Source organism: Papilio polytes, unplaced genomic scaffold, assembly GCF_000836215.1.
Source record: "Papilio polytes unplaced genomic scaffold, Ppol_1.0 DF823177.1, whole genome shotgun sequence".
Taxonomy (NCBI): domain Eukaryota; kingdom Metazoa; phylum Arthropoda; class Insecta; order Lepidoptera; family Papilionidae; genus Papilio; species Papilio polytes.
This window is the reverse complement of record NW_013526027.1, coordinates 2988201-3015790: the sequence shown is the minus strand read 5'-3', so window position 1 is coordinate 3015790 and position 27590 is coordinate 2988201. Positions and strand designations below refer to the sequence as shown.

Sequence of the window (27590 nt, the reverse complement as noted above, 5' to 3'; positions counted from 1 at the left end):
TTAATTAAATTGAAACTCAATTTGTGCTCGATGACACTTCAAAAGTGCATTTATTTAATTAATATACAAACCTTTATAAAATAAACACAATAAATACAAAAGTAAATACACAAAACAATAATTCTCTCCCCTTAATTCAGGATTATCTTATTTAGCACTTTTTACATTTTTACAATCAATAAGGCAACCCTTACATTATTATATATTAATTTTTAATCTATTAATTCTTGATACATGGCAACAATAAATTTAAATTTCATTTGTACTTTTATTTTTTATGACCTTTTAAGTGCTTGATTTTAATATTTTGTACTTATTAATAGAAAATTAAAAAGTAATTAAACTACGTCATGTAAAGTTTGACTTAGATTTGAAGTTAACAAATAGAAAATGAGTATTAACGTTAAACCAAACTAGAAGTGCCAATGTGTCCAATACCCTTCCCTGAGGGTAGTATATTTACTCTTTGTCCGGAGAGATTATCAGATCCTTCCACGTGGCCGGACAGGCTCGGCGATGGTCCTTGAGAACTTCCATACACTTTTGTGCTGTACCCAGAGTCATTGTGAGACTCTCTGTCCGTTTGACTCTGGGTTTCAGTTAAATGTGTGTTAATCGCCAAGGATTGCAAGCGGCTGTGAAGGAGATTGTGGTCTGGAGTTGGTTTTCTCGCGCCGTGTGGATTGCCCCTAAAGTTTGGATATACCGGTGGACGGTTACCGTAGTAACCGCCGAAATGTTCCGCTTGATTGGCGATTTCGATCTCCGTATTTTGGTCTAAATGATCGCCGTACCGATGCGGTATCCGGTCCATTTCTCTCATTATATGATCTTGCATCATTGCGTCGAAAACTCCCGTCTGATGGTGGTACAGGGGATTTCTGTTGCGTCCTTCTATTTGCGTCTGGGGAAGTCCCGGTTCGTTGTAATCGTATTGAGACTGACAAGGGTACTGAGTCACCGGGTGATTGTCTATTTCTCTGTAAGGCATTTGGTGATTGATTTGTCTGTTAGGAAGCTCATGGAAATATGCGTCTTTAGGAATCATGGGTCGAATGTCTTCCCCGTGGTAAGGCTTGCTTTGCGGCTGGGCTTGTTGCGGCGCAGGTGAATGGGATTTACTGGACATTGTTTCATAATTTGGCATCGGAAGGGTTTGAAGTAAATTGGAATTTCTCATGGGTCCCGGTTGATTGGAAGTTCTTATTGGAGTATCTTCTTCGTCGCTACTTTCAGAATTGTTGCCGTTTTCTTTGGGTGGTGTTTGAAATGTTTTTCTTGTCGGGAATGGTATTAGGTTGTGTAAACTAAATCTTTTGCTTTTTGGAGGTTTTTCTTTTAAAACGGGAGCCGGCCTCTGCGGTTGCTGTGGCATTTTAAGGATGCCAGGATGTGTTTTAGGCTGAACAATAGGAACTTCATGAAAGTCGGTGGGTGTTTTCTTCGTTAGAGGCATTCTTTCAGGTGAGGTACACCTCTGTTGATGTTCTACTTGAGCCACTAGTTCTTGAACGGATTTTCTCTGCTCCCTCTCTATGCAGTTATCGTCTCTAGGTGGATAACTGACTTGTTTGTGTAGCTTTACATAGCCATCATGTGATATGTCAAGAGATTTTGAATTTCTTGTCAATACATTTGACATCTCTTTCTCTAACATTACTCGTTTTCTGATATCCTCAGCAGTTCTCTGGAGCACTTGACTTTTCCATTGAGGTGGCGTTTGCGTGATTTCCTGGTGATTGCTTCTATGCCTTACGTCACCTTCGGAATCGCTCGCCTTAAAATCTGATTGTCGATTACTGCTGCCTGGTGATTTAGGAATAGACGGTTCACTTGGTAAAGCGTATCTTTCTGTAATACCTTGAATTTCAATAGAAACTGGTGATTCCGAGGTAACATTTTGATTTGCTTTAATATGTACCTCTGCTGTAACATTTTGCAAACGATTTTCTTCATCACATATGTGATTAGGTCTATAGTTACTCGGCCCGGCGTCTAGTTGGTCGCTACTTCGAGAACACTTAAGAAGATGCCTCCTTCTTGGACTCGTTGGGGATCTACTGTCTAAGCCTTCTGTGCTCTTAGATGTCACCTTACTCTCGTTTAACTCTTTGGTATTTTCGAATTGTTCAGTATTTTCATTGAAGCTCTTTATAATTCTATCAACTTTGTTCCAGTCTCCTGAGTTTACGTCTAATAATTCTAGACTTCTCGTTCTTTTAATAGGTGGTATATCTATGGACCCTTTCGGACTAAAGTCAAGTTTCCTTGTTCTTTCAGAAGCTCTGAACATCATTCCTCTTGTGATCCACTGCTCCAAATGTTTATGTCTTTCTTTACACAGCGCTCTCTCCGCGGCTACGAATTTCGTTAATTCGGAAATCTGCCCTTGAGTTTTCATTTCCAAATCTGTTACTTTTTGGTCCAATTTTTCGTGAGCTTTGTCAATGTGTCGTTTTAAATCTTTCTTGTCTTCGTTCAATTTTTCTTCCATGTGCTTAAAGAAGGGGGCACAGTAACAAGTGTAACCAGCTCCTATCGGACCTTTTTTTATGTTTCCCGCCAAATCCAAAAAGTACTGCTCGCCTTTTTTTAAAGGTTCGGTGGGTAGCGAGCTCAGTTTGGGTTTGGGGAAATACTTCGGATCGGGATAGTAATGGCAGCCGTAAGGCGACCATTGTACGGGCGGTGGTGTCGTTTCGAAGGTTACGTTCTTTTTCTTTTTATCTTTGCCTTTATCTTTCTTTTTGCCATCATCCGGTTCATCAATCGTCCTCTCTTTGCTTTTGTCTCTGTGCTTATCTTTTTTCTTTTGTTGCTTCGCTACTGGCGTGTTCAGAATGTTGATGATCTCTTCTAAACCTTTTCTAGTAGCGATATCTCGTGCGGTTTCCCCTTGATGGTTTCTTAAAGATTTATCGCAGCCCGCTTCTAGTAATATTCTGGTTAACTTGCGTCTGCCCATCGCCGCTGCGATATGCAGAGCCGTGTCGCCATTTTTGTTTTGCTCGGAGACTTTGCACTGCGCCGAGATGAGGATACGAGTGACACCGGCGTGGCCGTACCTCGCAGCTGTGTGCAGGGACGTATCACCATACTGTAAGGAAATAAACTGTTAGTAGAATAGATTTCATGCACGTAAATATTAAAGAAAAAGGTATTTAAAACACTGTAGTTATAGTTTCTTAATAGAAGATTGATTTAATTAGTACTAACATTGTTCTGTAAGTCGGGCTGTGCACCAGCGAGTAGCAGCTCCCGGCATGTCTGGTTATGTCCGTTCTGGCAGGCAAGGTGCAGCGGAGCGAAGCCGGCTGCGTTGCGCGCGCGCAACTCCGCTCCGCCCCGCGCGAGAAGTGCCGCGCATCGCGAATACCCCTTCCACGCCGCCTCGTGCGCTGCAGTGTTGCCGTGCTGGAATTTTAAAAATTAATAATATAAATCAATCGCTTATTATTAAAATTAATTTAGGATTAGTTCTCAGTGTTATTGGTAACTCGGGAGTAAATTCTCTTTGTATGGTAAGTATTAATGGTTGTTACTGACCACAAGGTCCTGCTTGTTGGGGTCTGCGCCGTGCTCGAGTAGCAGTCGCACCGCATCCACGTGTCCGTCCGCCGCCGCGCGCTGCACGCCGCTGCAACCATTCTGAAAAAATGTACAATAGTTACGATTTATTAAATTAACTCGCATAATGATGGTGTTATATTCGTATCGAATTTCTCTGGTTCATTTCTGATCATATGATTAGATATAAGATATTCTAGGTGAAGAGATAGGAAAGGAGTTGAGATTTTTTAAAGGCGTTAATACTTTAGGAACAAAAGAATTGGATAAGTATTAAATTTACGTGGTAAATAAGTCCTAAGCTGTACATATTTAGGAATCTAATGTAATGTTACTAACTTTTATTCGATTTGCTATAATAAGAAACTTTTTAAGTATAACCTCATTTGTTAGCAAACGAATATCTCCCATTGATCATTGGTTTAATAGATTCAGTTAGGGCAGCCGGTTTTGCATAATGCTGTTTTATTAATTGAAAATTTACGGTTAGAAAACCAATTATAACAGATTGATTTATAAGATAGATCCGATATGTTAAAAGTTTTATGATTCTGTTGAAGTAGACCTCATTATCTATTTATTTAATGTATGTTATTATAGATAAATATTGAATAAATTATTTCAGAGGCAGTTTCCATCCATTATGTGATGTTGATTTTTAAAACATATTTTTTTGTTCTGTTCCCGCATGGCTGACATTTTGTAATGCTGGCTGGAAATATGCAAGGGCTTTTTTTATCTGTATTCACTGCTAATAAAAATGTACAAATAAGGTGATAAGCAAATAGTTGAACTTTAGGGATGTACAAATTAATAAATAGATGAAAAAATGCCTTTTTTTATACATGTATGCATAGTTTTAAAGTGCCTGTTCGTATTTTCTTCTTAAGGGGCAATTGTAACGTAAACGACGACGTCGCTCAACCGACTAGCCTGTTAAATATTTTACTACTCCTTTAGTGATGTGCTGTTTATGAAAAATGATATATATATCGATACTTTTATTCTTAGATAGATAGATCTTGTAAGATGTTTCGTGATCTTAGATTTTTTATTTCAATTTTAAATGTGATTTTTGTATTTTTATAAAACAGTCTATTTGGCGTTGAAAAGATTATTAACATATGTCGTTGCAAGCTTTAAATTTAAGAAATTACGCTAAGATATATACAGGGACAGCTGTTTTTTTCTGAAATAACGACCCAATCGACTGAAAGTTTTTGTACCAACCGTCGGCGGTCAAAATGCTGTTATTCTTGTGTAATGTAAGTCAATTATCGTTTACATACAAGTGACATTTAAACAACTTATTGGCATAATATTATGTATTGACATAATGGTTGCGTTCGCGCCATTTCTTATTTTATAAGGCGCGTTCAATGTAATCAGTTTTTGTCGCTTGACACTAAAAAAATTTAATTTAAACGTATTGAATGATGGAAATACGATGACCTTTTTTGCACTCTGAGGACATTAAACTGTTGGTATAACTTTTAGGACATTGTAATATGTATCTGTGCATTATTTTACGCCTAGAAATAAACATAGACAATTTGATGTAATACGTTACTATTGCTTTTAAATATTTAATTACGTATAACGTAAAATTCACAGAAAATTATTTTTTTTTTTTAAATAAAAATGTTTAGGAATTCACCTAAGTATTCTGTAGTAAATTTAAAACTAGATGTTACGCGCGACTCCTTCCACGTGAATTTAAAAAATATAGTATACCTCAGCGATAACGTAACTTTCTAATGGTTAAAGAAATCGACCAAGTGGATTTTGAGTTATTTCAATAAATACAAAAATCTAAAAATTTAAATCCTCTTTATAATATTAATATAGATATAGATGAAATTGTCAATTTTATGATTTTTTATTACATATGAAGTGAGTTTAAACGAGTCGTGCACACTGGCCGATGTTGCACGACTATAAAAAGTCCAATGGTGCCTTAAACGGTCCTGCGGAGTCACGAAAACTTTGTAAAGAGGTTCCATTTCAGATTAAAAAGCATTAACACACAATAAACTTTAATTTTTTTGTTACTTGCGACGTGACTTTGAGTTGAAGCAGTAATTGTATATTTTTTCACAAATACTGGTGTCACAAATACGTACATATTTTTGACAAAGTGAGAAAAATAAAAATACTTAACGAATTGTAAATTTTTTTAAGTTATATATGACCGACTTCCCAAAAGAAGAAGGTACTCAATTCGTCTGTAAGGATATTTTATTCTTTTTTTATGTGTGTTACGCCATATCTTTGACACTGGTAGACCGATTTTGAAATTCTTTTTTTATCCGAAAAGTAGACTACAGTGTAGTTAAATAGTTTAGCTTCAAATCGCGTGACGAAAATTAGGGTGTTTTTTTGCTTATGTGAGTTAAAATTTTATATCGATATATCTCATTCACATCTCTATATAATAAGCTTTTGATGTACGCCAGCAGTTTGCGGTTGTAATGGTAGCAATTTTATAACCATTTGGGACGCTGGTCTGCGGTTTAGCGACTTCTGTAATATCACTCGGGATGCGTTTTACGACCTCGTCTAATTATAAGATTACGCACTTTAGTCACTGCAGGAAACTTTAGTATGGATATTGAACGTTTTCTTGTACGCAAAGCGTATGCAGATTTGCCTGTTGTAAGCTGTATGTGGTTTTACCTATGTACTTGTTAGACATTTGTTAATATTTACATCATAGTCTTACTAATATTATAAATGCGAAAGTTTAGATGGATGGATGTTTGTTAGAGTTTGTAGCCTAAACGGCTAAACGGATTTTGATGAAATTTGGTATAGATGTGGAGGATAATCTGGAAGAACACATAGGCTACTCACTTTTGTTTTTTTTTTTAATTCCACGCGGACGGAGTCGCGGGCGAAAGCTAGTAATATTATAAATGCCAAAGTTTAAATGGATGGATGGATGTTTGTTAGAGTTTATAGCTTAAACGGCTGAACGGATTTTGATGAAATTTGGTATAGATGTAGAGGATAGTCCGGAAGAACACATGGGGTACCCACTTTTGTGTTTTTTAATTCCACGCGGACGGAGTCGCGGGCAAAATCTACTTAATTAATAAACCTTTTAGACATATTCACTCCCTATTTAAACAATACTCCGCTTCATTACTACCAGTAACATTCTAAAATAACGAATGGAGTATATTTAGATGAAATATTATTTTAAAACGTAAAACAAATTACAATTCATATGGTACTTTCATTGGAATGTTGCAAAGAAAAAAATGCATTTATCTTTACCGACCCAAGCATTGTATGCAAATTATAACCTACAAACGAGTACGGTCATATTGATATGGAATTGCCCAACAAAACAATACTATATATGAAAAGTCTGTCTATCCAATTGTGAGCTTTCAGATTTCTGTCGCCAGTCCTTTGAAGTTACTTTGAAGAATGGTTTAATGATCCTAAAATACACTAGAATTAAATCAGAGGAATTAATGTATTAGTACAGAGTTATCGTTACCGTTGGAATGCCTTTCGACTGAGGCAATTGTTAAGCAGACGATGCCTCGAGCGTCAGACGCCATCTTTGCTAGCTAGTGATGTGAATGGAACGATAAAACAACGTGCATCGACTTCGTCCATCAATGTATCGTTAAAGTAATGAGAATCGATTTTCTGATTATTTCTTCTAAAGAGATATGCGGTCAAAGTGTACAATCAGGATATAAATAGAATAAACGCTTGTTTTACATTTTTATTTCAAAAATTATCCAATAGCCAAAATATTTCAATGTTAATTTATTTAATAAAGGTAATCTCCGTACTCACTATAGGTTTATTATTATATGCATTATAATACAAACTTGGGCTTCTTGTATACCACGTGACTATGAAAAAGTAGCTTGGTTCGTGCCATTTTTTCCCGCGCTAATCCGTCTCATGTGACAACCAATGATAGACGACGCCAATAACTAAAAACCACTCTTTTAAAAATAAATATTCCATTTCATTGTTTACAATTTAAAAGGTAATTGATTTTTAATTAAAATTTGTGTTGCGTATAAACTTAAATTATTCGAAAAAAAAAATCGTGAAACTGGAAATACAGATAAAATAAAACAAACATCATATCGTCTCCTAAGATGAACATTTAATAATTCTTGATAAGTAATAAGGTGCGATTAACACCTTATTAACGGCGAGGAAGTTTATTGCGTCATAACTCTTGGTGTAACACTGTTACAAACGAATAAAGTCGGCAGTGAATTGAGCCATAAAAATCCATCGCAACGCTATTCCGATCCAATTAGTGGAGCAGGCGTGAAGTTAACGCAATCAATGCGACAAAGTAAACGATTCGAACAACCAATTATAAAAATTTAAATGCCATAATAAGCTGCAAAACAGCAATTAGTTACAGTGGAGGCTAATATTAATTTTACGTGATTGATTCTACATTTATCCACAACTAGCGATCCGCCCCGGCGTTATACGGGTCCAATTCAGATACTAATATGTGTCACATTACATTAGAAACCTCTAAAATTAACAGTATTGCTTTACTAAATTATATATTTACTTTTATATAAAACCTTCTTCTTGAATCACTCAATCTATTTTTTTTAAAAAAAAAACAGTATCAAAATTAGTTGCGTGGTGACAAAGATCTAAGCATGCACACAGACAGACAGCGGGAAGCAAACATTGTTTTATACTATAAAATATAGATTAAATAATAAGATTTGTTACTTAAAAAAAAATCAGATAAAATATACGGTTAAATAAAATTTCAATAAAACAATCGAAACGGAAATTCGGTTAAAATCGAGTGTTAAAATATAATCGATTTAGCATTTTTATAAGCGTTAACACAAAACTTTTGTTACACATGTATAGGAATTTAAAGATGGCTATGTGTTCGCCGCCCAGGCAGCATTCCCCAGTAATACGAGGTAATTTTATAACCATTTGGGACAGGCGGCTAACTGAGGTTGGCTGACGGTTTTTATGGCGTTATTTAATTATTGACTTACGGCACTAGCTAATGCAGTTTTTACCATAGGAATCGAACTACAACTTCACAGAATACAGAAGGAAGGAAAAAATATATGCATAGTAAAGTACTTAAAGTTTACTGCTTTTAGATAACAATATAATTGTAAAAGCGTAATTAACCTCAACACTCAGACCACTAACTCCCGCCAAAATGGCGCGCTTTTGTCAATACGTCTGAATGACATTGACAGATGTCATAGGGAAGGGACGTGTATGCTAATGATGTAGGGTCGAATTTGAAATTATTACAACCACATGTTTGGGTTTTTAACAGCCGAGTATTTCGTAAGAGCTGCTTCCAATCTGAGAAAGCGTGGCCTTACGTATTCTATTGTCGTTACAGTAATTGGCCGTTGATAATTAAATTAAAAGACAGTATATTCTTTATTCAAGTGTAATTTTATACAGAAAACAGAGTACCTATGTATACGAGCTAGTCATTAAGTCATTACTCCTTACATTACCTCTGTTTTTTATTATGGCAATGTTAATGAAAGAATAATCAAAGAAAAAGAGACGTAATTTTCCTTTCCTTTAATGTTTCTACTAATGACTTTGCAGTTTATGTAATTTATACTTACTAATTTTGCTATCGTTGATAAAGACTGACATTTAATATTGCGGTAAATGTATCACATGACATATAAAATCCCCCTAAAACTAAAATAACCTAAAACATGTCGCTGAGATGTTCCGTGTGGCGTTAAATTCGGAATGCATCGTGAGAAGTCAAATTGTGAGGTTATTTCGTAATTGGTTCACGTGCAGGAATCATAAACAATTGCAAAGATACGAGTTTTGCAAAAACTTGAAGGCGACGTTTATATTGTTAAAGAGTAGAAATTTTAATTGCAATCGCTACCAGATTAAGATTATTGTTTTTTTGAGGTTGGTTTTGAGTAGTGCGAAATTGATATTAAAAGTTTCAAAATGTTTTTGCTACGGTTGTAATCCACTATAGTATAATGTTACAAACATGCATTTAAAGATTTATCCAACTATATTTATGAAAAAAATCCTACAGTTTTCTAAAACCCTGATTATATATCTATTTCAGTATAATCTATCTATCATATGTCGTGGAGTCAATATAATCTGTGGAGATGTCTACAAACATGGCGGCATGGTTGTGCCGAAAGTAACGAATGCGAATTTTCTTTAATGATCCACTCATTGTATGCAAATCGCAAGCCCGTAGAGAGACGGTTTTATTTTAAACCAGCTCAGTAAATGAATATAAATGCAGTCGTTAATTGTTTGTGAAAGAAAAAGAGAGTACTTAATGTAATTTATTCGGATAGTACAAGGATGGAGGGTGTGAGTTTTAACATGTAATAAATTTAATGATGCATTTAATTAAAATACAAGTAAAATTATTTATGCATATGATTATAAATCTTGTGCTTCTTTCAATATGTTAATTAAGTTCTTTTCATGACATTGTAAATAAGAAATTCAATTACCAGGGAATCAAAATACAGAAAACGAGTCTATAGTAAGAGGCATAGATTAAATAAATGTAGGAGTGATTTTTTTTAAAACAGAAGCCTTTAATCAAGTGCCAGGAAACGTAAACTATTAAACCATAGACAATCTACGGACTATTGGAAAGATTAATTAAAAACGATAAAGCAAAATTGGACTTCACTTAATCTTAAAAAGCCCACCTGAGCTGAAATGGGGCATATTAAGAAAATGTCGTTGCCCTTAAATCTTTACGTGCGTTGCAAGCGGCCGATATGTCCGTGGCCGATACGACGAAAAAAAGGCTACAACTTGAGAACAATCTTTCAAACCGGTCGCCGTAACCGAACTAGTTTTTTAATGATCCCCGCCAGCTCGATATGGGAGTCTCGGTTGCGCCTAGATGACAGCAGATAAAATTTCCGATACCGAATATATTAATCGCTGACGTTTCGGAACGTAAATATCGCGGCAGCGCGGGAACGCCATCTTGAATATCTATGTCACGTCCTCGCTATGATAATTTTTGTTTTATTTTAGCGCCCATTCACGTGCTTTATTCTATTTCTGATTCGTTTACATTCTTAAAAAAAAAATTGTTCTTTAATATTCACCGAATAATTCACCTTTGTTAAACTAGAATAGTTACTGAAAAGCGCCCCATTTTTAAAACCGAATTTCAGGTCTGCTTCAATCTGTTCTATTTTTGTGACCTTAATTATCAATGAATAGCGGAGATAGCTATTTCATAGAATAGTTAAAACGCCTCCGGATAAAATGTGACCTAGTTTTCAATCACAGCTCTAGTTTTTTGAGCCTTTTTTCAGACTTGATTAAACCAGCCAGTATAATATCTAAGCATTTGACTTTTATGAATAAATTCTCCAGAATAACGTTGGCAGAATGAGTGCTCAACCTTGTTTTCATAATTAAAAAAAAAAACAGAAAAAATTGCATTTTGCAATGACACGTGTCCTCATTCCACGCTCGCTCAATCGTGAACCAAGCGAAAGTTGGGTCGAGTTAATTAACACGCATTTTATAATAGCGTTAGATAAACATATACGCAATATGCGTAACATTATTTTCGTAACGTTATATTTTAGAAGGTATATGCAAAACTTGAAACCCGTGATCGTCGGTAGAATTACATCATACTAATCATACTTCGTACTAATATTATAAACGCGAAAGTTTAGATGGATGGATGGATGTTTGTTAGATTTAGTAGCCTAAACGGCTGTACAGATTTCGATGAAATTTGGTACAAATGTAGAGGATAGTCTGGAAGAACACATAGGCTACTCACTTGTTTTTTTTAATCCACGCAATTCGCGGGCGAAAGCTAGTAAAAAATAATTCAGAACAGGACAACAGTAAACTTTGTAGTGTAAACAATGAATTACGTAACTAATTTTTACGCTGCTGAATGTCTGTAGGTTCTTTCATCTTTGACGACGTTTGCATCTAAAACAGTTATCGCATAATTGTAAGTAACATTTAAGGTCTCTTGTATGCTTATTACGATATCGCGTTGGGGAGCAGTTTGCTGTAACGGTGTACACAATTACACTGCACTTGTTTTCTACTGATTGATCTGCGTCGCTTTATTAAGTGGATCTCACTGGGACGCTTGCGTAAATCCAGGGTGGTATTGGAATGCAAAATGATTACAGTTTTGAACCATAGTCTTATTTAATTGTTGTGTCAGTTAAATTTTTGTGTTAATTGTTTATTTGTAAAATTAATTGTAAATGTGTTATTTATCTTACATGAATTAAAATAAGTAAATTAAAAAATAAATAAAAAAATATTTCAGATAGAGTTAGTCAATTGATTATGTTATACCAAAAGGAGGTATAAATATAATTACAAATATTCCCGGACACGAGCAAAACAACCATGTAAAGTTGGTTACTAATGTGATTAGTTCATAGTCTAACTAATATAATGGATGGATGTTTGTTATAGTTTGTAGCCTAAACGGCTGAACGGATTTCGATGAAATATGGCATAGTTGTAGAGGATAGTTTAATAGAACACACAGGCTACTTACTTTTGTTTTTTTTTATTTCCACGCGGACAGAGTCGCAGGCGAAAGCTAGTTTAAAGTTAGATGAAATCTGTACTAAATAAGGATGACTTTTAATATTTGTTTTGTAAACATTTATAGCCCTACTACCTCAGTCAATCATATGCGAGAACACTTTTATTTTTATTAAATTATATTATACAACAGGTGAAAATGATAAGAATTCAAATCGAAATTTTTCACTAACAAAAACGTAACCATAATTTATCTAATTAATAAAAACTGTCAAAGTTTATCTTTTTCTTGACACGAAATTTCTTAATCGAATTTAAATTATACGAATCCGTATCTGCGGCTAGAGAAAGTTGTCTATGGCTCAATAGAGCAACAAAAACTAACAAAACCCGTCGTATATTTTATCAACTTAGTGACAAATGACAGGGCTGGCACAACTGACTTTCCGTTAGTTAATTGCTATTAATTACGTCGAACTGGAAAGGATATTTCGCATTTGATTTCACGTAGTAATTACTACTTTTAACGACAAACGTCATTCTAATACTTAGGTTATGTAAGTACACATAGCATAAACTAAAACTTGAGATGTTCGGAGCCTTTATATCGTAAGTGGGCAAACGAATACTAGCCTCTATTCGCGCTAAAAAGTTAAAAAGGTTAAGCAAAGTTCTTGTCTTTTTAAAAAAAAAACAGCTGATTGCAGTCTTCTAACAGTGTCCCAAAGTAGAGTAAAAAGTATATCTAAATTATAACACAAAATTTTAACTCTAAACAATGTTTTTGTACCTTGTTTTGTTTACTTTTTATTAATGATCTCACAAAGCGTGTCTGCGTTAAATAGATTAATCCAAATAGGTTATACTGTTATTTTTAAATGCGTTCAAATTAATTTTACTCAATAAAATTTTATCGCTATAATTTTTTACTCTACAACTTTTATTTTCGTTCATAAACCTCATTATGTTTGTAAATTTCTACATCGTAATCACGCGACCGTAACGACGCCATTACTATGCCTGCTTATGTAGTTATTTGTGATAATTCAATCGTAAATGAGACCGGTTTACCTCCGCATTTTCTATAAACATGCAATTATTGGTTTCTGAATATCGTACCAATGTGGAGTATAAATACGAGCATGTTGTACCTCAAACCAATTATTAGTTAATTTTGATATGTGGTTACATTTAATAGCGGACTTCTGGAGTTTTAAATTAATGTATAGAAGAAATAAAATACTGGACTGGAATTTTAGCGCAGTCAAAATTATGGTTTGTAATATTTTCTTGAAATGTTGAGCCTCGTAATACAAGCTAAATATTTACTGGTAAAGAAATATTTTTGAATCAATATTTTCAACTGAAAGCCGAAAAGTAATTTATTAACGGGATATCGAAATTCTTTGCACGTTAGAAAATTAATAAAACAGATTAATGCATCATCAAAACTAATAGTAAAAGCTTTTTTAATTGGTTTTAAGCTTTATAATGAAAACCAATTAAAACATAACCTAACTCTTAAGTTTATCGTTCGAGTTTAAAAATAAAAAAGGCGGGAAATACATTTTACATTTGACAGGTTATAATTAGCGTTTTGCAACAAATCACCCGGCGACGTGGCTTGATCGATGGCCGAGCTCGTCGGACGTCTGTTGTAAATGATTATAGAACACCAATTATCTGTTGATTTTTTAATACAACGAGATTGTAATGAAAACTAGTTAGTAACAAAGTGTACAAACTTGAAATTATAGCCTAAAAGATGGTTAATTAAATTTTTATCTCACATATTTCATTAATATCTATACTATTATAATAAAGCGTAAACACACACTTCTTTGTTGCCTAAGATGTCAGCAATCAAAGCATATTTTCGAATAATTCTTTTTTTTATAAATAGCCCTACACTTACGTTACGCTTTAGGCTATATATTTTCACGTCATTAAACTTAGGGAGTAAATATTTTGGATAAAAACCGAAATGTGGGAAAGAGACCATAAGTTGCTGCCAACATCAAGGAAGCGAAATTGCCAAGGTTTGTCATGTCATGTCACTTTGACATTTGCTATTAATAATTTAACATGTAAACAATAAAATAAAATTTTCATAATTTCATGCGGATGAAGACGCACGGGAACAGCTAGTGCTTTAATATAATTATAGCCTGAATTGAATACATTTCTTTTGTGATCGTATTAACAATTTACATAATTGTATTTTCTCTCTTATAACCTCTCTCTTTATAACCTCACCCAACGTTTTGCGCCGTTCGTCTTCTGAAGTAACTCATAGGACAGGTCTGAGTATTAAGAACATGTTTGTTAGCGCACTGTCATATTTATACGCCATAAGTTTTTATAAACGTTCAGCCGTGTCGTCATAAATACTTTTAAATGAAGGCAAACATGCTAGAGGTTGCAAGAAGCGATGTCGGTTGATATTTATGTGACAATTACATACGAAATAAAGTTAAATTTACAACAAAGTATGGTAAAAAGAGTAACAAAGCACACAGGACCCTATCTCATGGTGGTATTTTTAGTTTATTTTTTAGATAAAAGATGGCGTTGTTACAAGTGGTAAGGACTTTTTCGATAGCTTACATTTCATGGAAAGGCAATTTAATTCTTCAAATGTTGGTAAAATGCGTTAGGAAAATAAAGTTAACTTTAGTTTTAAAAAGGAGTATTTTTTATTATATCTTGAATAGTAATTTTTTAAATTAAAAATCTCTCAGGGAAAAGTTAAATTAATAATGATTTGTATTGCAATTCCGTTTACTTTTTTTAGTTGAATGTTAACGTATTTAAATTGGAACATAATTTATAAATGCATTTTATTGATAAATATTTAAATAATAATTAAAAGCACAAACATAAATTCAAAACAGAACGTTTGATTTAAAATTTTTCATATTAATACCAACACATTTTATATCAATCGTAAATCGTTTTTGTAGCGACAGTTGTTGATTTATCGATATCGACTGGATGTATCGATTATTTTAATTATCGATTCATTTGGACGACGATTCTATGTACGGTTCTGTTGATATAGAACCATGACATCTCATTCGTTTTACGTTTCGATTACGATACGATGTATTTCGAAGCGTTTAAGAGTAAAAAATAGGGATGACTCGTATATAAATTCGCATTACAAGGTGCTAAAGTATCCCCGAAAGCAAACAATGTAAGTCGAGACATGTATTATGATGTTCAAACTTTAGGACGACTCGTGGTTTCCTACGCACTTTTTTTATTGAACAAGCAACCCATAAAGTGAATTCAACGAAACAGTAAAACCAACTCTGTCCATACATCTCCAAAAGCAGAAGCGTTGTCATGGGAGAAGCTCCGAAAAAATATATTTTCCTTTTACATGCGTCCTCACCTTCGTCAAATTGACTTTCCGTTTCTATCCTTTCCTTGTAAGGTTGGAAAAGGATTGGGAATAAAATCTGGCCTTCGAGTGGAAATATTATCGCAAGTAAGTGCTAGTTAGGTTTGTTGTGAGTGAGGGAAAAAGGGCAGAGTAACCTTTACGTTCCTCATGTTTTCGGAGCGGGGTGTGCAAAATTGCGAGCGTCCTTAAAGTTTGTATAGCACTGTACATTGGTTACGTTTTAATAGGCCATTTATCGTACGCAGGTGCAGTCGTGACATTTGAATTGTTTGTTATTATGAAATTCTTTTGTGGTTAAAGCGACTTTTTGTTCACAAAATGTTCTTTGAATGCCTTCTTGTTTACAATGTTTACATTTTTACAGTGAAAAGCATCGTATTTTTGTTCATTATCATGTTTTTGCATACTTTTAAAGTTTATATAATAAACATTTTTGGGACTAAAGTGTAAAAGTATAGGTTATTATAAAATAAACGGAATAAAAGGTAATTACAAATAAAAAAATAATAAAGACATCAACATTTGTTACTACTGTTACTGTTATTTTACCCTATAAGTTTAAAAAAAATGAGGGACATCATTTAGCGGATGTATAATCTCGACTTCTAATTAAATGCAAACATGGTGTAGTTACCCGGAACACAATTACGAGATTCTTTTGTTATTGTTACTTAAGACTTAAGACAGACATAGAGGAAGATATCCAGTCTCAGATGCATGACATGTATCATAAATTGCTGACAACATAGACGCTTCTTGAATAAATGTTTCAATTTCAATTCACTTAATTTCAATGCATTTGTTTTTGTTCTTATACTCGTATGTCTAAAAATTAACTTATGACAACAATTTGACGCACCCATATCCTGCTTCTTGTCTTCCCTTTTTCCGTCTTGATCTTCCATACCGTGTATGTTATAATTTCTCAAAGTGTTTAATGCAAATTGAAGAGTTTTTTTGTCTCAATGTAGAGATCACAATTAACCTCGCATCGCTCCTTGAGTGAGGCCCGCAGTGCGAGGCGGGACGCGATTGCAAAGAAAGCCCAGGAACAGTCGCCCTGAAGATGGACCCCGGATGGGTCCGAAAGTAGTCGATGCCGTCACCCGAAAATAGCTGTTTAATAATAAGTAACAACTAACCTCGTCTGTGGCGTCTCGTTGCTGCGGCACCGCGCGCAGAAGGCTGGCTAGCCGCGCCGCGTCTCCGCGCGCCGCCGCTTCTAGCACCGCGCACCCCCCGCCCCCGCCCATGCGCCTTCACACCATCACTGCAACAAATATCAATAAAACGTTGAAGTAATTGAAGCATCTGTTAGAATAAATATAACGTAGTAACAAACTGTCTACATGACTGTTATATTTGAACACGCAACAAATGTATTATGTCACTATCGACATCTGTCAGGCTTCGGGCGCAATTTCATTAGTCGATAACTCGCCTACGCCTGGGTTTTGTCGCCACCCCAGTATTTCTTGCCAAAATTCGTATTTATGATCATTCCTTGTGTGAGTGCGGTTTGGATGAGGGATCCTTAGAACATATATTTTTTAATTGTCCGAAACTTAAAGTTCACTTATATGATATTCTTCCTACCCAAATTCCTAGACCCATTAATATTCCATTCTTGCTAACCTTAGTTTACAGCCCCCGGGTGAAGGTTTTATTTAAATTGTTAATTTCCAATAATATTAAATTGTAATAAAAATATATAAATTTTGTATTTAGTGTGTAGTATAGTAACATTTGTGTTGTCCTATTACAGTGCCTCGATTGATATCATCAGCTACCGGTCATTTGTCAATCACACTAGATTCCGTCTATCTAGTTAACTGCTACTCAAAATTTTAGTCTCGTTTTATATACTTTCAATTATCTTCAACCTTGACGTTGGCGAAATCATCGAAATAACGATGGGGTCCACTAAACATTAAAAGAAGAAGAAGAAGAACTCGGTTGTTATAACGGTTGCGAGAGATTTCCTATTCGCAAATGCCATGGCGCACTTTAGTCAGAAGTGTTTATTAGTTGTAAAGCATGTATGTGGCGATATTCCTTACTTTTCTTTGCCGATCATTCGCAAAAATTTCATCCACGCATAACGAAAACTTTACATCGACCGACCCCTGCAACCTGTTAAACACTACCTTAGATTGACGTTTTGTCGAAAAAAATATCATAATAAGAAGTTATGTTAAAGTGATACGCATGAAAATAAATAACCTATAACTGTTGTAATAAACTGAAGGACGTTGTAAACTTAACATTTGCCCTCGTATGGTAGCCATGATGTTTTTGCAGCGCCCGGACCGTGTGAACAGACATCGGTTACGCATCATTGCAACTTATAAGTGAATACCGTAGCGTGTAACGCATGTCGACTAAACGGTTACAGCTTCATGAGAAATACAAGTATAGATTTTAGCTTAACAATTCACGACCATTAAACCTATTGTAAAATTGAATAGTTTAACAAATAAAAATTTAAGAAATAAATTAGTTTTTTTAAAGACAATTTTTAAATTATTACACAGTAGCTTTTGCCCATGTCCCGCGCGTGGATTTAAAAAAAACAAAAGTAAGTAGCCTATGTGTTTTTCCAGATTATGGTCTATATCTATGCCAAATTTCATCCAGATCCGTTTAGCCGATTAGGCTACAAACTAACAAACATCCATTCATCATATTAGTACGATTAGTAATATTACATTTAATACTTTGAACTAGCAAAAAATAAGTTTTTTACAGATTCTTTTATTAATACTACTGGGCGAAAATGGTTCCATTAAATAAAAAAAATATTATGTATTAAAATATCTCACCAATATTTTTAACACTGGCACTCGCCAAAAGTCGCGATACAACTCTTCAATATAACTGAAGCCTCCCATACTTATTGACTATGTATTGGGATCATACGGGGGATAGCACACTGCATAAGAGATAGCGGGAAGTTTATTATTAAATCAAAAGATAACTGTTGCACTCAGAATTATTTGACAGTTAAAAAAAATGAATTGAATTCTATGTAGTGAAAATTAAATATAATACCTTCGTAATTTTAAATCGTTGAAGGCGGGAAGTCGTTGATGCGAAAGGCGGAGGATCGAAGGAAATATGGAATTGCGGAAGGCCTATGTCAAACAGTAGGCAGATAATGGCTGATGATGATGATAATGTACATTTACTTGCTATTTACTCACTAGAAACTCTTAATTTAATAACACATTAGAATGTGAGATAAAAAAGAAATATTGTTTTACCCTCAACTACTTCATTAAAAATGTCCGTTTTCCGCTTCGCCTATGAAACAAGCCTCTATACAATAAGTCTTAACAATAACGTATTATCCACGCTTCAGTAGCCGCCCTGCCCACAGGAGTATCCAACGCAGCCGAGTGGCAACTCAATGAGCCTTATGACCATATTCACAACAATGCATATTTTACAGACGGTAAGATGGCGTTCGCCTAAATTGGGGCAAAGTATTAATGCTAGAAACTGTCGCAACATTTTCAAAAACATAGTATCTCTTATGTTTTCGTTGACAAAACATAAAGAACTATATTTTTACCCGATTGCTAAAGATGCTAATGTTTTTCGCGAATATGTAAGTTTGTTTTTTTGTACGGTTTTGTATGTGAATTCTTTTGTAACTTCTTACAGGCGTAATGACTGAACCAATTATGACTAGTGATGTGTCATTTCCTTCGTTTTCTTTTCCGTAGTGTTATAGGATAATTTATATCATCACAAAACATCTATAGTGACTGTTAGAAGTGAAATTTTAAAATGACAGTGACAGAACCAAGTTGATATCTCACTCGCCATAAATTGTTTTTTCTAACAAACTATTTTCTAATGGTTTTGATATTAGTTTATTCTTTTTTTTCTTTAGCTTTAATGCCGGTTATTTTCACTTCCATCTATTAGTGGCTATCTATTTCCAATTTATTATGCCAACATTGTTTGCGTCACGATTTACACCGTCTGCCTATCTCAACTTTGGTCTTCCTCGATCTCGACGACCTTGAGGGTTGCTCGCCATAAGGGATTTAAGTTTTAGTCAGGCTTTTTAGTACCTTGTACAGATGTTTCAGCAACGAAATTTGCAAAAAAGTCTGTAGTAACCAAACTCAGATACGGAGTAACTTATAAAGATTCTCAACCAAAACAAAACACGTTCCAATTAAACGCTCCAGACCGCAGACTGGACAGGTCTAACGAGACCAGCTTAATGCTATCTACCAATCAGATAGCGTTATTAAGATGTACTTATTTGTTATTTTTTATCATTTGTAGTAAGTTAATACACGCTAATTCTACAATCTCATGTTGTGAAGTTGTAATGCCAGTTTTATATGATAGATTGAGTTATTACTTGACAGAATATTAAGAGATACATTATAATTTTATTTATAGCGAATATAATTTAAAAACCATCATGCAGTTTTCAGGTAAAGTTTTGAATCTGTCATATGAAGATTTATAGTTATGAAAAACTCAAATGCTATTGTATGAGTCCACTAGCTGTCCCATTGTGGATTCATCCGCATGAAATTATAAAAACGTTTTTTTTTTTGTTTACATTTATTAAATTCTCAATTGCAAATGACGAAATGTCAATTACCTTACTATGGCAGTTTCGCTTCCTTGATGTTGGCAACATCTTATGATCTCTTTCCCACACTAGGGTTTTTATCCAAAATATTTACCCCCTAAGATTAATGTCGTGAAAATATATTACCTAAAGCGTGACGTAAGTGTAGACCTTTTTATTAAAAATAGAATTATTAAAAAAATTGCTATAATTGCTGACATCTCAGGCAGCAAAGAAGTGCGTGTTTACGTTTTATTATAATAGTATAGATAACAAATAAAACACTTTTAACTATTTTTGAAAAAAAAAGAAGTTGGTACAAACCACTCAACATTTTTACAATCATAATTTTAATTTAACATAAAACTGTTTAGGAACAAATCATAAATCGTTATAGAATTAAAACGGTGAATAACATATGATATGATACTATAATATACGTTATATCATGTGGTCGGTATAAAAAACCTACCGCTATTATAAAACAATGTTGAAAAACCTCATTAAAATTCCGTGAGCGACGCACGCGGAAGACGTGGATGTGATTCTCTCAAAGAATGCAAGTAAAAACAATGCATAGCTATTTAAATATAGACTGTACGGTGTTTGGATAGAGGGAGCCACATACGAATGAATGAAATGCGAATGTCGCTTTGATGCCCACAAACGGAGACGTTATCTATCTAGGAATTGTTTAACTTACCTCTACCTTTTTCTAAATGATAAATTATACTTAAACTTAATATTCATCTCTAAGTTTTTTAATAAAACAGCTACTGTCATGTTTGCAAACAACCTTACTATGACGCGGTATTTTGAACACCCAATATTGCGACGCAATTGAATAATTCGTGGTCACAGTTAAAATCCCGTTTTATACAAACTTAACGTTCAAAAGAACTCGGGATTTAAAAAAAATAATTGTAGGTTCCAGTGGCTACGAAGGTAGAGAAGGACTGAAAAAAGTGTTAAGAAAGGAGTCAATTCAGATACGTCGACTGATATAGATGTATGAAAGGGATAATGTGCGGATAATATGTAGTTTAATTGTATTTTTTTCAACATTATGCCATGCCTAAGGTGCATTATCATTGTACGCATCAAGCGTCAAGGTCCGTGTTTCATGGCAATGTAAATCAGTATGCAAACACCGCAGCATGTGTAGCACTGATCGAGGGTATCGAATGTCGGCCTTGTGAATTCGTGCGCGAAATACGTGTAAATTTGCCGTGAGAAGTAACGTTTTTCACACAAATGTATATCGATTTTGGTACAAATTTGTGTGTACTATTTAAAAAGGATAAAAAATTTGTTTTCTATAAAGAACGATTAATCTGTATTAAGTATAATATGTCCTGGTCATTTTAGTGTATTCGTTTTACTTGTTGGTAATTAAGTTAACCAGTATCATAACTTAAGAGTTAAAAACACAATATTTTCACAGAAATTTTACCTTTTGATTAATAAAAATATCAAATAAATTTACTTGTATCTGATTTTGGAACTCTTGTATCTATTTATATGAATTAACTTCTTTCTTTACTTTAACTTAGCTGTTGCTCGTGACTTCGACCACGTGAAATTAAAAAATATATCTATGTCACTCAGAGATAATGTAGCTTTTTAACGGTGAAAAAATTTTTGGAATCACCCCAGTAGTTTTCGAGTTATACCAATACAAAAATGCAAAAGTACAAAACTTTCCTCTTTATAATATTAGTATGGAAATGTGAAATGATCGGAAAGATTACATTCTTTAGATGTGATATCATTATTACTTTAGGCTTGATTATCTAGAAAACATATCTAGACCAGTTTGCTTAGTGTTTTAATGTTCCTGCGCGCCATAAGACGCCATAAGGTGCTGATCGAATGGTTGTAAAAACGTCCGTCGCAGCGCTCTTGTAGTTATGCCCGCAATGTGCCTTGTGGAATAGGTTAACCACGAAATAATAATTTGTAGGACAAGTGTCTTGTTAATAAATGTACTCTTAAATTAACCCATCATATAAACATATTGTTTAGGAAACTTTAAAAAGTTATGATGAAATGGACAAATTAGATATATGTCGTTTTAGGAAAGTCAACTTCATATAAACTATTAGCATCAAGACATCTTAAATTAATTATAATGTATTATTTATTAAGGAAAATGGATAAGGAAATACCTTTGTTTTTTTTTACTTAAAATTTTATCCTGTTTTATGGTGACCCTTCGGAGGCCAACTTCGGTCACAGACGTCCAGGAGGGCCGTCATCCCTCCGTATATGGCGACGACTCTCTGCATCTACGCGACTTTCATACATTCCCATACGAACTTAAATTCTTCCATATATTCCTCTTTATAAGTGTTCTAGGAAATGTATTCAAGATGTTACAATTCATTAACGTAACAGATTATAAAAACTACATTTAATTAAAGCTTGTAAATGAGAAAACTACAATCTTGTTTACATTGGGTTATAAACGAATCACGAAACTTTTTTATTTGTATTTTTGTATGTATTGACATAACTCAAAAACTACTTTGCCGATCTTTAAAATTCTTTCGCCATTAAAAAGCTACATTATCGTTTAGTAACATAGATTATACCTTTTTACTATTTTTAAAAACCACGCAGACGAATCTCAAACAACAGTATTCGAATACATATAATAAGAAGTAAATAACTAAATGAAAGTAAGCCGCCGCCAGCTGCCGGAAACCCGCGAGGTTTTCGCAAACAAAATACGACCTTAAAATAATACTATTGCGTATCGTATAAAGGCAACGACTTGAGGGCAATCGGGCTGTCATGGTCCGTACAACGCAGAGCCCAGGACAGAGCGAGCTGGCGGCGTATTGTGAAGGCCCTCGGTCCCACTTTGAGGACATAAAAAAGTAGAGAGAGAGAGAGAGTATAAAAAAAACAACTGGATATTAGATTAAAAGATAACATTAATTACTACTGTTGGTACATTTAAATATTATCGTTACAGCTCAAAGAGTTTTTATTTATCCTTTCTTCGATTGGCATATTTGTAAATTTGAATATAAGTCAACTTGAAAACGTAAAAGTTTGTATCTAAGAAAATCTTAATAAATAAAAATCTACAAATGCGTAAGTTTGTAAAAATGCCCCTATGACTAGAGCTGCTAAACGGGTTATTATGAAATTTGTCACAGATATAAATCATAGTCTGGAAGAACATAGACTAAGTTTTTTATTCGCGCACATTATTGTAACTTATTATATTAAATGACAAAAAAGCTATCTTTTTTAGACTTTATAAAGAAGCTATAAAATAGACACGAGATAAGTTAAAGCTAATTTATCTCTTAATACGTGTTAGTCAATTAAATTACCTGTTTAAGTAAATCTAGTTTTACTATCAAGTATTTTGTATGTTAATTAGATGAACCTTACTAATATTATAAATATGAAAGTTTAGACGGATGGATGGATGTTTGTTAGTGTTTGTAACCTAAACGGCTGAACGGATTTTAGTTAGTCTGGAAGAACACATAGACTATTCACTTTTGTTTTTTACAATACCACGAGGATGGAGTCGCGGGCGGAAGCTAGTTTTTAAATAAATTTGTCGGATTAATTGTGTCTTATTCTAATAGCCTTGTCCAGCGAGTCCGTCCGCGTGGCATAAAACAAAAGTGAGTAGCATATGTGTTCTTCCAAACCATGCTCTGCCTCTATCATATACCGAATTTAAAACTCACGAAATCTGTTCAGCTGTTTAGGCTACAAACTTCCATCAATTAAAACTTTTGTATATATAATATTAGTATGATTTACCTTAAAGTAAAGCTACTGAACAATATGTTTTCAGTCTCTTAGACGTAATCTAACCATGTATGTTTTTGTTTAATTTAATAACACGGGTGTTTTTACGTTTCGTTTGACGTCATACAAAATAGGTTCTTTTTTGTTGCGACGCTGGACGATAACGTCTTATATGACGTAAATAATCCTATCAATGTTCTGAACGAAGTAATTAAACGGGTCGGGCATGTGCCGACGCGACACGACGAACAGACAGACAAAAAACAAGAGGTCATCGACCGTCGGCGCATGAATTGTATTCGCGGAATTAATTGAGATTCGATGTTACTTTTGTTTGGTTGTTTCTTTGTTTGTTTTTAGATTTCCAAGCGATACAATGTATATGGGTCTTAAATACTATGTTGCATTGTAAATTAAAATAACTTTGACAACTTTTTTATAGTTTTAAGGCATATGTTTACCTAAATTGGTAGAACAATAAAGTAAACTAGACAATGCACGCGACTCCGTTTTAAATGTAAATTACAAATAGTGCCAACTGTGATAATCTAGCTTTTTAATGGTGATAGAATTATTGATATACGTTTAGTAGTTTTTAAGTTAATGCGTTTCATTAATTTTTGTCAACATCTAAATTTTTGTTTTTTATATATAAAATTTACAGGTGATATTTCGGGTAGGGTTGTACAGAACTCCGCTTCCGCATCCGCAATTGCGGAACTTCCGCAAGAAATTTTATCTTCGCATCCGCTCCCGCGTCCGTTATTTCTTATGAGGAGTTATATGGAGGTTAATTTACGTCTTTAACGCGAGTGGGGAGATTAGGTATCGTTTACGCAGCCCGCGCGGGCATAATAAGTCAACTAACTATAATTTTTATACATTATATTCGCATTATAAACTGTATTTTGTAACTATGTCCCAATCTGTGTTTTAATTAACGTAGTTTTAGTTTTTATTTCTTTAATAAATCGCGATTAATACTTTATTAATGACCTCCGCTTCCACTTCCGTTAACCTCCGCTTCTGCAGAGATGAAGCCTTTCGCCTCTGTATCCGCATCCGCTTCCGTTAAAATGGGCTCCGTTACAACCCTAATTACAGTTAATAAAAGCTCACATCTACAAAGATCTTACGAAATTAACTATAATTGTAGTAATTTGTACAATATTATATTTGCATAAATTTTAAAACACTAACACTTCGTATCGCTATAATTTACATATCATTTCTTATTTGTGTTCGATATCGAAAATCATTTAGTACGTCTCTTTATTTGCACTTAAAGTGGTTTAAAAAACCCATCACATTCTAAACCTTAAAACTAGAGTGATAGAGGCTAAAATCAAAAATCAAAACATCAAATTCAAAAGCAGGTCGGCATTAGTGTTTATAGTATTCGTTCGATAAAAAATTTTGAACCTTATACTAACGTAATAAGAGTCATATTACAATTAAAGTAGTATTACGATGAAGGCATATATTAACGTTGTTATGTATTTTATATCTCTATGTGACATTTTCATGTCTTTATACCGGTATTTAAATGAAGTTGTCCGTCTTAGAGAATTTTAAGTATTAACCTTACATAATATACGTTTCTATAGCAAGTTAACTATAGAAAAGAAGCAATGTAACGAAGAACAAGGTTAGTGGTTTCATTTCTTTGTTATTGAGATGATTTAAAAAAATCTCCCCTTTGTTTGCTTACACTTTTTTAAAAGTTCTCTGGATTCCGCGGTACATTCTATCAAATTTTTATCAGTATCTTTCTCGTGGTTTAGGAAAATTAAAATATTAACTACAATATTGTAGTTTTACGTACCAACTTTCACACACCACTCCGTCTATATGCAATAAGAATAGTAACCTATGTGTTGTTCCGGACTTTGCTCGACGTCTTTGCCAAATTACAGCCAAATCCATTTAGCCGTTCTGATGATATCCATCCATCCATCCATCCATACATCCAAACTTTTTTATGTAATATTAGTAAGTGGTAAGTAAGATAAATTAAATAAAACTTAAAGGAGAAAAAATAGGAAACTCTTCATAACTATGTAAAACTAGATTTATTTATCTCTATGTGGTAAAATATGCTTTGTAAAGCACATAAAGTTGGTATGCAACATCTATTTAGGTATATTCTTATATTTATTGAGGCGTGAAGGCGTAAGCTTTCGCAAGAACGCGTTGATGTCTTTCCTTAGATAAAATCAGCGTAAATAAACGTAAAATATTTGAATAAATCGATCGTATTCATATCGTTTATAATAAATTTATTGTTATTACTGAACAGATATTACTTTTGTCTTTATTTGAATAAGTATATTTACTAACGGACACTTTTATAGGATATTAAATAAATTAATGACAATTAATTGGTTTTTAGAGGTGATAAAAAACAAGCGAATGCAAATATAAATTTAGACAATATATTTTTAACAGACGTACTTATTCATTGCAACTTTTTGAATAAAAATCTCATATTAATAGCTTGTATAAGATTAAATAAACTTATTCTTGAAATACCAAGAAAAAAATTGAAAACTTTCAGTTTGTAGCATTAAGTAAGTTAATGAACGTAAGGCCTAATTGTCTGCACTTGTTTTAATTATTATTTTTTTTATAAGAAAAGCGGGTTTTCGAGCAACGGATCACTTGATATTATCCGATGCCCATGAACATCCGCAATGCCAAGGGTACTGCAGATGCGCTGCCGGCCTTTAAGGGAGGAGTACGCTCTTTTCTTGAAGACCCCTAAGCCGTAACTGTTTGGAAGTACCGCTGAGAAGAGGTAAGGAGGTACGAGGTAAGAATGTACGTGAAAACCTCGTCGTTGTTGTTTTAATTACAAACATCTATGTTACTATTTATATTGTTTTATAGTATCAGTATAATCAAAGCTAAGTTACAAATTCCCAACTTTCGTTCTATAACACACTGGCAACTTAAAAAAGTAAGTAATTTTTAAGTTTTACACTATACTAAAAAAGTTTACACTTGGTATTATACAATATTCTTTTAATTCTTTTGAATTATTTCTATCCTTTGTAAAACTACGCATTTTAACTGAGCACAATACAACGTAATTAGTTATTGACATCGAAGACCGTGTCATTTGCGTGTTAACAAAACTACGCATGAAAATAATAATGCAAATTAAGAGATTATTACCGTTTATAAGAAAATAATTACTACCATATTCATTCTAATTGTATAATACAAAAATTATTTACTTTTTTCTTAATCTTAGTTAAGTTATGAGATTGTTTTCAAGTTAAAAGGGATTTAATTAAACTTTTCATGTAAAAATTATCTTGCATTGTTCTACTGCCTTTAGAAGTTCTCGAAATGTCTTTAAAAGCTTTTCCTTATTCACATAACAGAAAACGGAAAGCTTACCTCCAATACATCCAATAACAGTCGCCGTCACAAACAATCCGAAAAGCGCACTTCACTTAATAAAATTGCATATTCCTTAATGCACACACTTTTGTACCAATTTCATTTACAACACTTTAAATTACCACTTGTATGCACTTAATTCGATACACTTTTAAATCAAATAAAACATGAAACGTCAACCTCCTACAAGAGTTTCTCTTCAACTGACGCCAGACGTTTCCGGAATATGTTTGCACCTTGATGCACCATCTCGCTCGCACTTAGCGGTAACCT

At 33.8% G+C, this 27590-nt stretch overlaps 1 protein-coding gene across 1 annotated transcript; it reads right to left on the bottom strand.

The window, feature by feature from the left end:
* Positions 1-23: 23 nt before the first annotated feature.
* LOC106105177 lies at positions 24-27590 on the bottom strand. The gene is made up of 5 exons (XM_013285429.1): positions 27315-27590; positions 16672-16799; positions 3547-3648; positions 3217-3414; positions 24-3097 (listed from the first exon to the last, which is right to left on the bottom strand). Exons 2-5 carry the CDS (start codon positions 16780-16782, stop codon positions 404-406), a joined length of 3105 nt encoding a protein of 1034 aa, XP_013140883.1. The 5' UTR covers positions 16783-16799; positions 27315-27590; the 3' UTR covers positions 24-403.

Excerpts from the sequence above, each read along its gene's own strand:
- LOC106105177 (XM_013285429.1), bottom strand. The coding sequence starts at position 16,782 with ATGGGCGGGGGCGGGGGGTGCGCGGTGCTAGAAGCGGCGGCGCGCGGA. Across the intron at positions 3,415-3,546 it reads CCAACAAGCAGGACCTTGTG|CACGGCAACACTGCAGCGCA; the intron begins GTCAGTAACAAC and ends TTAAAATTCCAG. Across the intron at positions 3,098-3,216 it reads AGCCCGACTTACAGAACAAT|TATGGTGATACGTCCCTGCA; the intron begins GTTAGTACTAAT and ends ATTTCCTTACAG.